The sequence below is a fragment of the Ovis aries genome, chromosome 3 (genome assembly GCF_016772045.2).
Source record: "Ovis aries strain OAR_USU_Benz2616 breed Rambouillet chromosome 3, ARS-UI_Ramb_v3.0, whole genome shotgun sequence".
Taxonomy (NCBI): Eukaryota; Metazoa; Chordata; class Mammalia; order Artiodactyla; family Bovidae; genus Ovis; species Ovis aries.
In genome coordinates, this window is record NC_056056.1 from 208529182 (window position 1) to 208546228 (window position 17047).

Consider the following 17047-nt stretch of genomic DNA (forward strand, 5'->3'; position numbering starts at 1 on the left):
ATACAGGTATGACCTAAATCAGATCCCTTATGATTATACAGTGGAAGTGAGAAATGATTTAAGGACCTAGATCTGATAGATACAGTGCCTGATGAACTATGAAATGAGGTTCGTGACACTGTACAGGACACAGGGATCAAGACCATCCCCATGGAAAAGAAATGCAAAAAGCAAAATGGCTGTCTGGGGAAGCCTTACAAATAGCTCTGAAAAGAAGAGAAGCGAAAAGCCAAGGAGAAAAGGAAAGATATAAGCATCTGAATGCAGAGTTCCAAAGAATAGCAAGAAGAGATAAGAAAGCCTTCTTCAGCGATCAATGCTAAGAAATAGAGGAAAACAACAGAATGGGAAAGACTAGAGATCTCTTCAAGAAAATTACAGATACCAAGGGAGCATTTCATGCAAAGATGGGCTCGCTCAAAGACAGAAATGGTATGGACCTAACAGAAGCAGAAGATATTATGAAGAGGTGGGAAGAATACACAGAAGAACTGTACAAAAAAGATCTTCATGACCCGGATAATCATGATGGTGTGATCACTCATCTAGAGCCAGACATCCTGGAATGTTAAGTCAAGTGGACCTTAGGAAGCATCACTACGAACAAAGCTAGTGGAGGTGATGGAATTCCAGTAGAGCTATTTCAAATCCTGAAAGATGATGCTGTGAAAGTGCTGCACTCAATATGCCAGAAAATTTGGAAAACTCAGCAGTGGCACAAGACTGGAGAAGGTCAATTTTCATTCCAATCCCTAAGAAAGGCAACGCCAAAGAATGCTCAAACTACCGCACAATTGCACTCATCTCACATGCTAGTAAAGTAATGCTCAAAATTCTCCAAGCCAGGATTCAGCAATACGTGAACTGTGTACTTCCAGATATTCAAGCTGGTTTTATAAAAGGCAGAGGAACCAGAGATCAAATTGCCAATATCCGCTCTATCATGGAAAAAGCAAGAGAGTTCCAGAAATACATCTATTTCTGCTTTATTGACTATGCCAAAGCCTTTGACTGTGTGGATCACAATAAACTGTGGAAAATTCTGAGAGAGATGGGAATGCCAGACCACCTGACCTGCCTCTTGACAAACCTGTATGCAGATCAGGAAGCAACGGTTAGAACTCGACATGGAACAACAGACTGGGTCCAAATAGGAAAAGGAGTACATCAAGGCTGTATACTGTCACCCTGATTATTTAACTTATATGCTGAGTACATCATAAGATGCTGGACTGGAAGAAACAGAAGCTGGAATCAAGATTGCTGGGAGAAATATCAATAACCTCAGATATGCAGATGACACCACCCTTATGGCAGAAATTGAAGAGGAACCAAAAAGCCTCTTGATGAAAGTGAAGGAGGAGAGTGAAAAGTTGGCTTAAAGCTCAACATTCAGAAAACAAAGATCATGGCATCCGGTCCCATCATTCCATGGGAAATAGATGGGAAACAGTGGAAATAGTGTCAGACTTTATTTTTGGGGGCTCCAAAATCACTGCAGATGGTGACTGCAGCCATGAAATTAAAAGACACTTACTCCTTGGAAGAAAAGTTATGACCAACCTAGATAGCATATTCAAAAGCAGAGACATTACTTTGCCGACTAAGGTCCGCCTAGTCAAGGCTATGGTTTTTCCAGTAGTCATGTATGGATGTGAGAGTTGGACTGTGAAGAAGGCTGAGAGCCAAAGAATTGATGCTTTTGGACTGTGGTGTTGGAGAAGACTCTTGAGAGTCCCTTGGACTGCAAGGAGATCCAACTAATCCATTCTGAAGGAGATCAGCCCTGGGATTACTTTGGAAGGAATGATGCTAAAGCTGAAACTCCAGTACTTTGGCCACATCATGCAAAGAGTTGACTCATTGGGAAAGACTCTGATGCTGGGAGGGATTGGGGGCAGGAGGAGAAAGGGACGACAGAGGATGAGATGGCTGGATGGCATCACTGACTCAATGGACGTGAGTCTGAGTGAACTCCGGGAGTTGGTGATGGACAGGGAGGCCTGGCGTGCTGTGATTCATGGGGTCACAAAGAGTCGGACACGACTGAGTGACTGAACCAAACTGAACTGAACTGATACATGTCCCCTCTTTCTTGGATTTACTTCCTATTTAGTCACCACAGAACACTGAGTAGAGTTCCCTGTGCTATAAAGAAGTTATTATTTGTCTATTTCTGTGTGCATGCATGCTAAGACACTTCAGTAGTGTCTGACTCTGTGACACTATGGATTGTAGCCCATCAGGCTCCATGTCTATGGGATTCTCTAAGCAATATCTGTTTTATACTTAGTATCAATAGTGTAGGGCTTCTGAGTCTGGTGGCTCAGACAGTAAAGAATCCGCCTGCAATGTGGGAGACCTGGATTTGATCCTTGGGTTGGAATGTCCCCTGCAGGAGGGCATGGCAACCCATAGCAGTTGTACCAATTTACATCCTCATATGTAGGAGGATTCCCTTTTCTGCACATCCTCTCCAGCATTTATTTGTGGATTTTTTCATGAAAGACATTCTAACTGATGTGAAGTATTACCTGACTGTACTTTTGACTTGCGTCTTTCTAATAATTCGTGATGTTGTATTTGTTAGCCATCTGTATGTCTGGAAAAAATCTCTGTTTAGGTCTTTTTCCCATTTTTTCATTGGATTGTTTGGTTTGTTGATTGAGTTGTTTGCGTATTTTGAAGATTTAACCCTTGTTAATTACTTCATTTGCAAATATTTTCTCCCATTCTGAGAGTTGTCTTTTTGTTCTGTTTATGATTTCCTTTGATATGTAAAAGGTTTAAGTTTAATTAGATCCTATTTTTTTTGCTTTTATTTTCTTTAGGAATTTGATCAAAAAAGATCTTGTTGCAGTTTATGTCAAAGAATATTCTGCCTATGTTTTCCTCTAAGAGTTTTATAGTCTGAAAGAGAATTTAAATAACCATGAATAAAGTGCACAAAGAATTAATTAACATGATGTGTATCTTGGCAGAGGAATGATAACAAAAACAAATGAAAATAGTGTTTATTATTTTTCTCTAATAATAGTGGGGTATGCATAGGATTAAATTTTGAAAAATAGAGACAAACAAATAAAAGAAAACTGCCTGTAAAAAAAAAAGAAAGAAAGAAAAAAGAAAATTCTACAGCTGAAAAAGTTAACAGCTGAAATTAAGAACTAGAGAATGAGTGTATCAGCACATTAGATCAACATAAAATAGAAACAGTAAAATGGAAAATAAGAGGATAAATATTCCACTATTTAGAAATGCTGGTCCTATGGTAAGTGCCTGGTTAATAATGCTATATAACAAAATTTCCCCCCAAACTTAGTAGTTGAAGGAATTTATTTTTAAATTTTGCTCATGATTTCCTGGGTGAGTAAGTTGGGAAAGACTCAAATTGGCAGTTCTATCTTTGGGGTGTCTCATGTGGTTGCATTTAGATGTCATCGGGGACTGACATCTCTAAAGGTTTAACTGAACTGTGGTTATGTAAGGAAATTTCCAGAAGTACTTTGGTATCCTTGGGAGGGAGGGATAAAGGAGCATCATGTCTGCAATCTAATCCAGAAAGATTTTACATACTCAGGGAAAAACAGGGCAGGAGAGTGACAAATTAGGAGAGAAAGGGAAAGCTAGAGCAAGAGAGAGAGAGAAAAGCAGAAAGGAAGGATTAAAGCAAAATACTAATCTAACATTTGGGGAATCCAGGTAAAGTTCAGAGAGAACTCATTCCTAGAAAACCTTCACTAAAGGAAATACTAATAACATCAAACCAATAAAATGCCTAGGAGAAACCCTAGTTAAAGACGTGCAAAACATCTGAGAGAAATTCAAGACCTAACTGAATGAAGGGATATATTTTGTCAGTGAATTGAGAAACTCAATGTTGTCAAAGTCAGTCATTCTCAAATTTATATACAGATTAAATCTAACCTCAATCAAATTCCCTTGTGCTTTTGTATGTCTGAAACATGACAAGCTGATTCAAAATTTACATTGCTGTTCAGTCACTTAGTCGTGTCTGACTCTTTGTGACCCCAAGGACTGCAGCAGACCAGGCTTCCCTGTCCATCATCGACTCCTGGAGCTTGTTCAAACTCATTTCCTTTGAGTCAGTGATGCCATCCAACCATCTCATCCTCTGTCATCCCCTTCTCCTCCTGCCTTCAGTCTTTCCTAGCATCAGGGTCTTTTCTAGTGAGTCAGCTCTTCGCATCAGGTGGCCAAAGGATTGGAGCTTCAGCTCAATAATATATACAAAATAAAAAAAAAAAAAAAAAACAAGACTGACCAAAGCAGTTGGCAAGAAAAGCAACAACATAACTTCTTTAAATTAAAGTTACCCAGACTTACTATGCGTGCTTAGTCACTCAGTCGTGTCCAACTCTTTGTGATCCAATAGACTATAGCCCGCCAGGCTCCTCTGTCCACGGGGATTCTCCAGGCAAGAATACTGGAGTGGGTTGCCATGCCCTTCTCCAGGGGATCTTCCCAACCCAGGGATCAAACCCAGGTCTCCCACCTTGCAGGCAAATTCTTTACTCTCTGAGACACCAGGGAAGGTTCAAGACTTACTATAAAATTACAATAATTAAGAAAATGTGGTACAGGGGCAAGGAGAGACAAAGGATACAGTGGAACAGAATAGAGAGTCTAAACAATGTATTCAGACATATGTGCCCTTTCACTTATCACAAAGGTGGCACTGCAGTGGGGAACAGTCTTTTCAGAAAAAGATTTTGAGTCAACTGGACACCCATATGAAAACAGGACACTTGACCCTTATCCTACACAGATGTCAATCCTAGAAGCAATGTACAATTATATGCAAAAAAAGTAATGACACTTCTGTGAGATACTCTCAGAGAACATTTTTGTAATTTTTGAGTAGACAAAGTTCATTTTAGAGGAATATAAGGAGTTCTAGGGACTGGATCAAAGGACCAGTTCAAAACTGAGACAGAAGTACGTCAAGGCTGTATATTGTCACTCTGCTTATTTAACTTATATGCAGAGTACATCATGCGAAATACGGGGCTGGATGAAGCACAAACTGGAGTCAGGACTGCTGGGAGAAATATCAATAACCTCAGATACGCAGATGACACCACCCTTATGGCAGAAAGTGAGGAGAAATTAAAGAGCCTCTTGATGAAACTGAAAGAGGAGAGTGAAAATGTTGGCTTAAAACTCAACATTCAAAAAACTAATATCATGGCACCTGGTCCCATCACTTTATGGCAAAAAGATGGGGAAACAGGGACAGACTTTATTTTCTTGGGCTCCAAAATCACCATAGATTATGTCTACAGCCATGAAATTGAAAGATGCTTGATGCTTGGAAGAAAAGTTATGACCAACCTAGTCAACATATTAAAAAGCAGAGACATTACTGACAAAGGCCCATCTAGTCAAAGGTATGATTTTTCCAGTAATCATGTATGGATGTGAGAGTTGGACCTTAAAGAAAGCTGAATGCTGAACAATTGATGCTTTTGAACTGTGGTGTTGGAGAAGACTCTTGACAGTCCCTTGGATGGCCAGGAGGTCCAATCAGTCAATCCTAAAGGAAATCAGTCCTGAATATTCATTGGAAGAACTGATGCTGAAGCTGAAGCTCCAATACTTTGTTACATGATGAGAAGAACTGACTCATTGGAAAAGACCCTGAAGCTGAGAAAGATTGAAGGCAGGAGGAGAAGGGGACGACAGAGAATCAGATGACTGGATGGCTTCACCGACTCAATGGATATGAGCTTGAGCAAGCTCCAGGAGATGGTGAAGGACAGGAAAGCTTGGCATGCTGCAGTCCATGGGGTTGCAAAGAGTCAGACATAGCTGAGCGATTGAATGGAACTGACTTACTGAAAGAGCACTGCATGGACAGAAAGAATGTTGATAAGTCAAACCTAAGATGAGTAACTTGGCTCATTGAAGTACAGCATACCATTAAGAAAATAAAAATATAAGACCAAGAATTAAACACACAAAAATCATAATAAATACTTTTGCCAAAGGCCATCGTCATAGTAATTTGCACCATTGTATTTGTAATAGTCAAGAACTGGAAATAAACTCACAACTCTGCCATTAGTTGAATGGTTCAATGCATGGTCATGTGATCATCCAAAGGCATACTCTATAATAAGAAAAATGAATGAAATGCTGCCATAAACAACATGATGAGTGAATCTCAACACAGTTTGGAGTCAAAGAAATTAGACACAAAGAAAACATACTGTATGATTTTACATAAAGTTCAAAAACTGAGAAAATATTCCATGGCAGTACAAGTCTTAGGTAAGCAGTCTTTCCTGGAGAGGAGGAGGACACGGCTATTGGGAGGCAATAGTGATTCTGTGGTGCTGTGAATGTTCTCTTTGTAGATCTGGGTTGGGGAACATGACCTAGGTATACATTTATTGTTTGTACTTTGTTCTCTATTATTATCCCTAAATAATAATGTTTCATTAAAAAATAGTATTCATCTAAGCATTTCTTTCCCTGACATAGCACTTCTCAGCATTTCTTAGCACTTCTTTCCCCTGAAAAAATGAGTGAACAATGAGACTGCTATGGAGCAGGACCTTACAGAGACTTCTCAGGAGAGACCACCCTCATTTCCTCCACCTGCCTCTGTTTGTAGAAAAACCTAGCTAAAGAATAAATTTCATCACAGAAATGAAAAAAAAAAAATCAGAAACAAAGGAAAACAGTCAAATAGGACAAAATAATAATAGTTTGCCCTAAACAAATTCAAGGACCTTTAGTTCCTTCTCATGGGCTCTAGATAACATTCTGAGCCATATCTTTTGAGCTATTTTGCAGATACTGAAATCCCAAACAGGTGGTAGCAATCAATCACATGATGACTAGACTAGTGGGATGCCATTCCCTTCTCCAGGAGATCTTCCCAAACCAGGGATCAAACCCGAGACTCTTGCATTGCAGGCAGGTTCTATACCATCTGAGCAAACAGGGAATTTCATAATCTTCATCTTACACAATTCTAAGACTGGCCTCAAGGAAATGGGAACAGACCAACACTAGAACTGATGGTTAACTGTAATTCAAACAATAAAAGTGACACTGATCAGACTTATTTCAAGATGATTATCGGAGCTAGCTGTGCTATTCTGCAGGTAACCTGTCCCCGACTTCCACCTGTGCACTCCTGAAATTCCCATTTAAAAACAGTCACCCCTGATCAGCAAGGAGGAGCTGGTTCTTTGGTACATTAGTCCTCTATCTCCCCAGAACTGCTGGCTTCCTCAACAAAGCTGTCTTTAATTTTACCCCACACTTGTCCCTCAGTATTGGATTCTTGAGTAATGAGCAGCTGAAACCCGAGTTCACTAACGAGATTAAACATTCACTACAGAATATCTTTCTTTTTTTAATATATAATTTTATTTTTTTATTATATAATTTTATTTTTTTTAATTTTTTTTAATTTTAAAATCTTTAATTCTTACATGCGTTCCCAAACATGACCCCCCCTCCTTCTTTTTAAGCCTGTTTTCCCTTACTCTCTGCTCTGGGGACATTTCACTCCAGGAGCATCCTAAGTATAGTAGCCCTTTCCCTCTCTTACCTGAGCAGATCACAGACGCCGTGTTGCCACGGGAACAGTCAGGAACACCCAGGACAGTCACAGGGCATTTCCATAGGAAGGACTCAGTCCCTGAGCAGTGAAATCGGGCTTTCCAGAGTTGATCACTTCCTTCTGCTCCATTTGGGGTGGAGATGGCGACTCCACAGCCGAGCTGACGACAGACAACATTGGCATTGGCCAGACTCCAGTGGGAGGCACAGAGTGCTCTCCATCGTCCAAAAATGTTCATCTCCACCTGCCCCTCACACTGAGAGGAGCTGTTTGTCACGAGCTGGACATCTGTGTACACTGATAGAAACAGACAGGATTTCAGAAAAATCTTATTTCTTTTTTAGCTTGAATTGAGTGTACACAGAGGCTAAATCCTGACGTGCATCTCACCTGAACAGACAACCTGAACAGCTCCACTGTGGTGACAAGTACCCCCTGGACAGGGCACTCTGGGGCAGACCCACAGCTCAGGCTCCTCCCCCTCACACCTGAACTCTTCAGCCCAGAACCGGGCATTGGACTCTCTGAAGGGCACCTGTCCCAGGACAGACACAGCCTTGCCACACCCCAGCTCTGCACAGATGACCTGGGCAGTGGGGAGTGTGAAGTTTCCATCAGACACTGGGATCCAGGCTTCTCCAGAATACACTTCTACTCGCCCTGAGCAGGGTCCATCCCCTCCAGCCAGACGCACAAATCCTAAGAGAAACAAAGAACAACAAACCCAGTGAGTGTTCATGAACCTGGCTTGACGATTGTAGACAACATCTCACAGGCAATAGTGTGAAAGGTTTTCTTTTCACAGTGGAATAAGACGGGATACGAAGAGAGAATTTGACTGTCATTGTCAAATTGCATTTTCATGAGCAAGTTTCTGAAGAGCTATCCAGAAGGATTGCAGGGTCAGTTTGGAATGGCTGGATCCCGAGAATATATATTGGTTAGGAATGTTAATTCTTATCTGTGGGCCTGGAAACTACAAGGCCCAAAGAAACTGCAGTGGTAAACATTCAAACTTGAGTGCAGAGTTGAACTAACTGAGAGTGAAAAAAGATCATGGGATTCGAGAGGTTAGAGGCCTAAGAGCCAGCGAAGTTTAGAAGGTCATCCTGAAATTTCTGGGGCTAGAATTTTGGGCAGTTTTCTCTGAGCCAATATTCAAGTCACTGGGGATGGGAACATCATGCAGGCTGGATCTGAGTGCAGAAGAGTGCAGGCATTAGAAAGAATTTGTTCACAGATAAGTTTGAAAATGACGAAAGTTCAGAGAGCCATAGGAGAGGGAGGGAATGATCCTAGCCATCTTTTTAAAAACCTAGGATTTATGGAGTAGGAAATGACAACCCACTCCAGTGTTCTTGCCTGGAGAATCCCAGGAATGGGGGAGCCTGGTGGGCTGCCGTCTATGGGGTCGCACAGAGTCGGACATGACAAAAGCTACTTAGCAGCCTGAACACACCTGAGAGAAAGTGGAGTCTCAGTGGGATTATGCAAGAAAACTGAGTTAGTTGATTACTTCATCCTAGACATGAGATTCTTAGCAAATGTGAAGGAGTGATGATAATTTAACATAGTCTAACCCCAGGTCAGTACGTGCCCAATATGCTATTGGAGGTCAGTGGAGAAATAACTCCAGAAAGAATGAAGGGATGGAGCCAAAGCAAAAACAATACCCAGCTTGGATGTGACTGATGATAGAGGCAAGGTCCGATGTTGTAAAGAGCAATATTGCATAGGAACCTGGAATGTCAGGTCCATGAATCAAGGCAAATTGGAAGTGGTCAAACAAGAGATGGAAAGAGTGAACATTGACATTCTAGGAGTCAGCGAACTAAAATGGACTGGAATGGGTGAATTTAACTCAGATGACCATTATATCTACTACTGCAGGTAGGAATTCCTCAGAAGACATGGAGTAGCCATCATGGTTAACAAAAGAGTCCGAAATGCAGTACTTGGATGCAATCTCAGAAACAACAGAATGATCTCTGTTCCTTTCCAAGGAAAACCATTCAATATCACAGTTATCCAAGTCTATGCCCCAACCAGTAATGCTGAAGAAGTTGAAGTTGAACGGTTCTAAGAAGACCTACAAGACCTTTTAGAACTAACACCCAAAAAAGATGTCCTTTTCATTATAGGGGACAGGAATGGCAAAGTAGGAAGTCAAGAAACACCTGGAGTAACAGGCAAATTTGGCCTTGGAATGGGAATGAAGCAGGGGAAAGAATAATAGAGTTTTGCCAAGAAAATGCACTGGTCATAGCAAACACCCTCTTCCAACAACACAAGAGAAGACTCTACACATGGACATCACCATACTTTCAACAGAGAAATCAGACTGATTATATTCTTTGCAGCCAAAGATGGAGAAACTCTACACAGTCAACAAAAACAAGACCGGGAGCTGACTGTGGCTCAGATCATGAATGCCTTATTGTCAAATTCAGACTCAAATTGAAGAAAGTAGGGAAAACCGCTAGACCATTCAGGTATGACCTAAATCAAATCCCTTATTATTATACAGTGGAAGTGAGAAATAGATTTAAGGACCTAGATCTGATAGATAGAGTGTCTAATGAACTATGGAATGAGGTTTGTGACATTGTACAGGAGACAGGGATCAAGACCATCCCCATGGAAAAGAAATGCAAAAAAGCAAAATGGCTGTCTGGGAAGGCTGTACAATTAGCTGTGAAAAGAAGAGAAGCGAAAAGCCAAGGAGTAAAGGAAAGATATACGCATCTAAATGCAGAGTTCCAAAGAATAGCAAGAACAGATAAGAAAGCCTTCCTCGCTGATCAATGCAAAGAAATAGAGGAAAACAACAGAATGGAAAAGACTAGAGATCTCTTCAAGAAAATTAGCAATACCAAGGGAATATTTCATGCAAAGATGGGCTCGATAAAGAACAGAAATGGTATGGACCTAAAGAAGCAGAAGATATTAAGAAGAGGTGGCAAGAATACAGAGGAACTGTACAAAAAGATCTTCATGACCTGGATAATCACGATGGTGTGATCACTCATCTAAAGCCAGACATCATGGAATGTGAAGTCAAGTGGGCCTTAGAAAGCATCACTACAAAAAAAGCTAGTGGAGGTGATGGAATTCCAGTTGAGCTATTTCAAATCCTGAAAGATGGATCTGTGAAAGTGCTGCAATCAATATGCCACCAATTTGGAAAACTCAGCTGTGGCCACAAGACTGGAAAAGGTCAGTTTTCATTCCATTCCGAAAGAAAGGCATTGCCGTAGAATGCTCAAACTACCGCACAATTGCACTCTTCTCACATGCTAGTAAGGTAATGCTCAAAATTCTCCAAGCCAGGATTCAGCAATACGTGAACCATGAACTCCCTGATGTTCAAGCTGGTTTTAGAAAAGGCAGAGGAACCAGAGATCAAATTGCCAATACCCGCTCTATCATGGAAAAAGCAAGAGAGTTCCAGAAAAACATCTATTTCTGTTTTATTGACTATGCCAAAGCCTTTGACTGTGTGGATCACAATAAACTGTGGAAAATTCTGAGAGAGATGGGAATGCCAGACCACCTGACCTGCCTCTGGAGAAATCTGTATGCAGGTCAGGAAGCAACAGTTAGAACTGGACATGGAACAACAGACTGGTTCCAAATAGGAGGAGTCCGTCAAGGCTGTATATTGTCACCCTGCTTATTTAACTTATATGCAGAGTATATCATGAGAAATGCTGGACTGGAAGAAACACAAGCGGGGATCAAGATTGCCGGGAGAAATATCAATATCCTCAGATATGAAGATGACACCATTCTTATGGCAGAAAGTGAAGAGGAACTAAAAAGCCTCTTCTCTTGAAGAAAGTGAAAGAGGAGAGTGAACAAGTTGGCTTAAAGCTCAACATTCAGAAAACGAAGATCATGGCATCCGGTGCCATCACTTCATGGGAAACTGATGGGGAAAGAGGGGAAACAGTGTCAGACTTTATTTTGGGGGGCTCCAAAATCACTGCAGACGGTGACTGCAGCCATGAAATTAAAAGACACTTACTCCTTGGAAGAAAAGTTATGACCAACCTAGATAGCATATTCAAAAGCAGAGACATTACTTTGCCAACTAAGGTCCGTCTAGTCAAGGCTATGGTTTTTCCAGTAGTCACGTATGGATGTGAGAGTTGGACTGTGAAGAAGGCTGAGCGCCGAAGAATTGATGCTTTTGGACTGTGGTGTTGGAGAAGACTCTTGAGAGTCCCTTGGACTGCAAGGAGATCCAATCAGTCCATTCTGAAGGAGATCAGCCCTGGGATTACTTTGGAAGGAATGATGCTAAAGCTGAAACTCCAGTACTTTGGCCACCTCATGCGAAGAGTTGACTCATTGGAAAAGACTTGATGCTGGGAGGGATTGGGGGCAGGAGGAGAAAGGGACGACAGAGGATGAGATGGCTGGATGGCATCACTGACTCGATGGACGTGAGTCTGAGTGAACTCTGGGAGTTGGTGATGGACAGGAAGGCCTGGTGTGCTGCGATTCATGGGGTCGCAAAAAGTTGGACACGACTGAGTGACTGAACTGAACTGAACTGAACACTATATGCCAACTGCATATTCCTTTCCTATTTGGATTTCTGAGGTAAGAAGCCAGCAAGCTACGATAAAGGGGAGTGAGAGAAAGATAGCAGAGAGCAAACAAGCCATATATATTTTAGAGATTTCTAAACTGTAAAAGCCTCAATAGTGTTGAAACATAGGTTTGGAAACTAAATACTTGTTCAGCAAGATTTTAACACCTTTTATCCCCTATGCTTCTCCCATTTTCACCTAACACTGCTACCCTTTCCCAATTCCCCCAATGCAGAAAAGAAGAAATGATCTTAAGAGCTACAAATAGATGGAAAGGACACTCCAAAAGGGAAGAGCTTCTGTAGGGAGTGAGGTGGGGTGAGTGGTAGGTTAAATGGGGAGTGGATGGAGTATGATAGAGACCAAGGAAAAGATTCATGATCATGATTTCATCCTTCAGGGACCCTATTTGGACAGAGAAAAGGTAATCCAATGGGAAAAAAACCCTACAAATCATAAAGAACAATTTTTAAAATAATTTGCCTGGTTTCTGAGTGTGCTCATGGTTATGCATGTAATGGTGGAATCTGTCCTGGTCAAGCACTCTAAGTGCATTAAGTATGTGAACTTTGAAGTCTCAAAAAGAATGATGTAACAGAATAAAAATCTACTAGAGAGAGCAGGAGAGAACAGAAAAGACACCACAGAAATCAAAGAATTAAAGGATTAGCCTGACCACTGATATATGAATGAATGATGAGGGAAGGATGATCTGCTCGCCTTTTATTATTTATCCATTTCCATCTCTCCAGAGAGGCCCAGGTTAGGAGCCCTAGCCTCCCCTGGCTTGGAGTTTGGTTACATGCTACGCATTCTAATTAAAGCATTTTTATTTAACTGGCTGTTTTTGTTGCTCAGTCACTCAGTCGTGTCCGACTCTTTGTGACCCCATGGACTGCAACCCTCCAGGCTTCCCTGTCCTTCACTATCTCCCTGAGTTTACTCAGACTCATATCCATTGAGTCATTGATTCTATCCAACCATCTCATCCTCTGTCATCCCCTTCTTCTCTGGTCTTCAATCTTTCCCAGCCTCAGGGTCTTTTCCAATGAGTCATTTCTTCTTATCATGTGGCCAAAGTATTGGAGCTTCAGCTTCGGCATACATCCTTCCAATGAGTTATTCAGGGTTGATTTCCTTTAGGATTGACTGATTTGATCTCCTTGCTGTCCAAGGGACTCTCCAGAGTCTTCTCCAGCACCACAGTTCAAAAGCATCAATTCTTTAGTGCTCAGCCTTCTTTATGATCCAACTCTCACGTCCATACATAACTACTGGGAAAAAACCATAGCTTTGACTATATGGACATTTGTCACAAAGTAATGTCTCTGCTTTTTAACATGCTGTCTTGGTTTGTCAAAGCTTTTCTTCCAAGGAGCAAGCGTCTTTTAATTTCATGGCTGCAGTCACAGTCTACAGTGATTTTGGAGCCCAAGAAAATAAAAGTCTTTGCTGTTTCCATTTTTTCCTCATCTCTTTGCCATGAAGTGATGGGACTGGATGCCATGATATTAGTTTTTTGAATGTGGAGTTTCAAGCCAGCTTTTTCACTCTTCTCTTCCACTTTCATCAAGAGTCTCTCCTCTGTTCCTCTTTACTTTCTGCCATTAGGGTGGTGTCATCTGCATATCTGAGGTTATTGATATTGTTATAATAATTCTATGAGATTAAAAATTTAGAAAGAACAAGAAAAAGGTATTTCTTGTATTCTGTTTTATATACCCTGATATATGTGAAATATGCAAATATATGCTGAATACTCAATAAAGTCTTATACATATCAGGATAGAGACTTCTGAGATATAGTATATCTTTTTTACTTTCTCCTTGATTTTAAAGTTTCCATGGAAGAATAACTGTGTGATAATTCCAAGAAAATTATTAAATAGAAGGCAGATGTGAGTGAAGATATTAAATATAGTAAAGACATATCCTTGTCTGGTCTCTTGCTGTGTACACATCCTGTGTCCTTAGCCACACGTAGCATCCTTCACACCACACTTGGCCCCTCAGTGCTGCTCAGAGAACCTCACACTTGCCTTCATCGGCTCCCATTGCCATTCTCCTTCCTCCCAGCTACTATAAAACCTTTCCCAACTTCTTCAAAAATTATATTTGTCCACTTACTCCAAATAAGCCCTCAAATGCAATTCTCTTATATCATTGAAGTCATCAAATATAAACTAGATTATCTCTTACATAAAACACAGAAATTCAAGTTTTATTACCACGACCTTTGACTTGTCAGTGCATGGCTAAGTGTTCCTCCAAAGTTTACATTTATACAGATATTTTAAAGGAAAAATTTGAGAGAGAGACTTTTCTAGTAACAATGGAAGAATATATGACTCAGAGCATTCCATAAGCAATTCTCTACCATCAAAGAACTATGAATATTTATGTCTAAATTTGCAAAGGAATCTTGAAATCTGGCCGAATTCAAAAGAATCTCTGATCTGTTAAATGATAACCCCTGTAGGGATACCCTGTATACATGTAAATGATATCCTCCTATAGTAGGAGTAGCCTCCACTCATACTAACCTAGTGCAAAATAATGTCTCACACTGTCTGTATAGAAACAACCTCACCCAGGAAAGTACATCCTCATTTTTTGTCCCACCCACTCATAGCCTTCCTGTGCAAAGGGAGAGTGTATGTGGCCGCTAGCAAATGTTTCACTCTTACAAAAAGTGAATTATGAAAAAAAAATGATGAGTATTTATTTTAACTGGGAGAATAAGTAAAGCTATTTTAGTGTCGGCTAAGAGCACTGGAGAAGAACAATAGCAGAGACTTGTAAGAGGAAAGTATATGAAGCCCATTGCTCACGGCTACAGGGCACTCAGGGAGGATGGGTAGTTGTCTTGGTCCTCTCTAGCTCACCAATCCGCTATTGTCCCTCTGATCAGACACCAGCTTTCTTGGAACTTTCCATTCTCCTAGCTGGTGGGCATGAACTGACCATACCTGAGCAGATGACTCCTGCATTGTTGCTGTGATCACAGTAGTGCTTCCCCCAGCCCCAGGAAGAGCACCTCCACACGTGGGACTCCTTTCCTGTGCACTTCAGGTTGTTCAGCCAAATGGGCCCTGATCCCGCCCCAAAGGAGGAAGAGCGAGTAGCTTCAAGGGCTTCTCCACAGCCCAGCTGTCTGCACACCACGCGGGCATCATCCAGGTCCCAGCTGTAATCACAGATGGTGCCCCAGGAGCCCTGGTCCAGGATCTCCACTCTCCCGGCGCAGGGACCGCCCCCATCCACCAGGCGGAGCTGTCTGCTACCTGAGGAGAGAGAAATGGGACACCGGGCATTGACATGGAGAATGAGAAGGGTCTTCTGTCCTGTGGGACCCTCACCTGAGCAGTAGGAGGCGCTCTCCTCTGAGGCTGCAGACTCATGGTTCTGATATGGAGTCTTTGCACTCGTGCAGAAGGCAATGGCAACCCACTCCAGTACTGCCTGGACAATCCCATAGACAGAGAAGCCTGGTAGGCTGCAGTCCATGACGTCGCTAAGAGTCTGACAAGACTGAAGCGACTTAGTAGCGGCAGCAGCAGCATTGCACTGGGGCAGCAGCTGGGTCTGGTTTCTTATAGCAGCGGCAAGAGAATTAATAAGGTTGAAAAGTAGGAGGAAAGGTTAAAAAAAAAAAAGAGTAGGTAAAGAAAAGTTAAATAATGTCTATCTGTGCTGCACTTTAACTAAATACTGAAGTAGAGAATTAAACCTAAAATTTTCCATTTCCAGGGAGAATGGAGGAGTTCACAGCAGGCCAATGTGTCTTGCTCGGTCTTTCTAAATACAACTTTAAAAGCTGGAAAATGTTTTTTAAGAAAGAGTAAACGTATTCGACATTTGTTAACACAACATGGACTAAATATGCTAAAATTCTAAAGAGTGGAGATTATTTCAATGTTAGTCCAGGATCTGTAGCTTCTTTTTCTCTGTGGGAATTTGCCAGTTCATTGCATAATTTAATGATGCAGAATCTGGGCTCCGACAAGCAGAGGACTACTGTTGTGACAGGAAGCCAGGATAATCTGGGGGTTACCTGGTGCTGGAGAGACAAAATTAGTCTTGAGAGCCTCTCTCACACAGCACGTTTTCTCCTCAAATCTTTGCCCCATATATAAGCTGTGAAGGGCAGAAAGCTAGAGAACTATATAAAAAGACTTGGAAAGCTGAGTCTTTCTCATTATTTTGAGTACTTAGCTACCAAAGAATATAGGCTCTGAACTGAAATCTCTGAAAGCCTATGTCATAGGGACAGAGAAATCAGAGGTGGAATGAGTGCTACCAAAACTGCAACCCATACTTGTTACAGCTCAGTTTTAGGTTATATTTAGATGTTTGGGTGGTACACACCCCTTCCCCCTACCTGCCTAGGAAAACAAAGGGCAAATCCTTTCAGGTGTTAGAAAATGTATCAGGAGTATCTTACTTTCTCATATATAATTTATAGCACTCAATAAAAAGTGACATGACATCTGAGAAACTAGGATAACATGACAAATGACCAAAGTGAAAAAAGATAAGAGAATGCAGAGACACACATGATAGAAATGCTGGACTCAGCAGATAAGGGTTTTGACTACAGTCAATGTATTTAGGGGAAAAGAGAGAAGAAGAGAATAAGCAGGTAAAAAGATGAAAAAAATAACAAATAATTATAAATAAATGAAAATGTTTAAGGAACTATTGCCAACCTAAAATAAAATATCTAGGTTTAAAAAGTAAATGAATAAGTTAAAACAATTTTATATAGAACTTAGAATATAGTGATTAGAGGAGTCCGGTGACTACAGCCATGAAATTAAAAGACACTTACTCCTTGGAAGGAAAGTTA

The 17047-nt window shown here is 41.1% G+C and overlaps 1 protein-coding gene across 1 annotated transcript in view; it reads right to left on the reverse strand.

The window, feature by feature from the left end:
• LOC114114061 (antigen WC1.1) overlaps window positions 1–17047 on the reverse strand; it is a 66976-nt gene that overhangs the window by 19218 nt on the left and 30711 nt on the right. Inside the window, exons 8-10 of the mRNA XM_060413465.1 lie at window positions 15168–15482; window positions 7991–8299; window positions 7589–7897 (exon numbers count right to left, since the gene is read on the reverse strand). Coding sequence (XP_060269448.1) covers window positions 7589–7897; window positions 7991–8299; window positions 15168–15482 — 933 coding nt within the window. The remainder of the gene's footprint in view (window positions 1–7588; window positions 7898–7990; window positions 8300–15167; window positions 15483–17047) is intronic.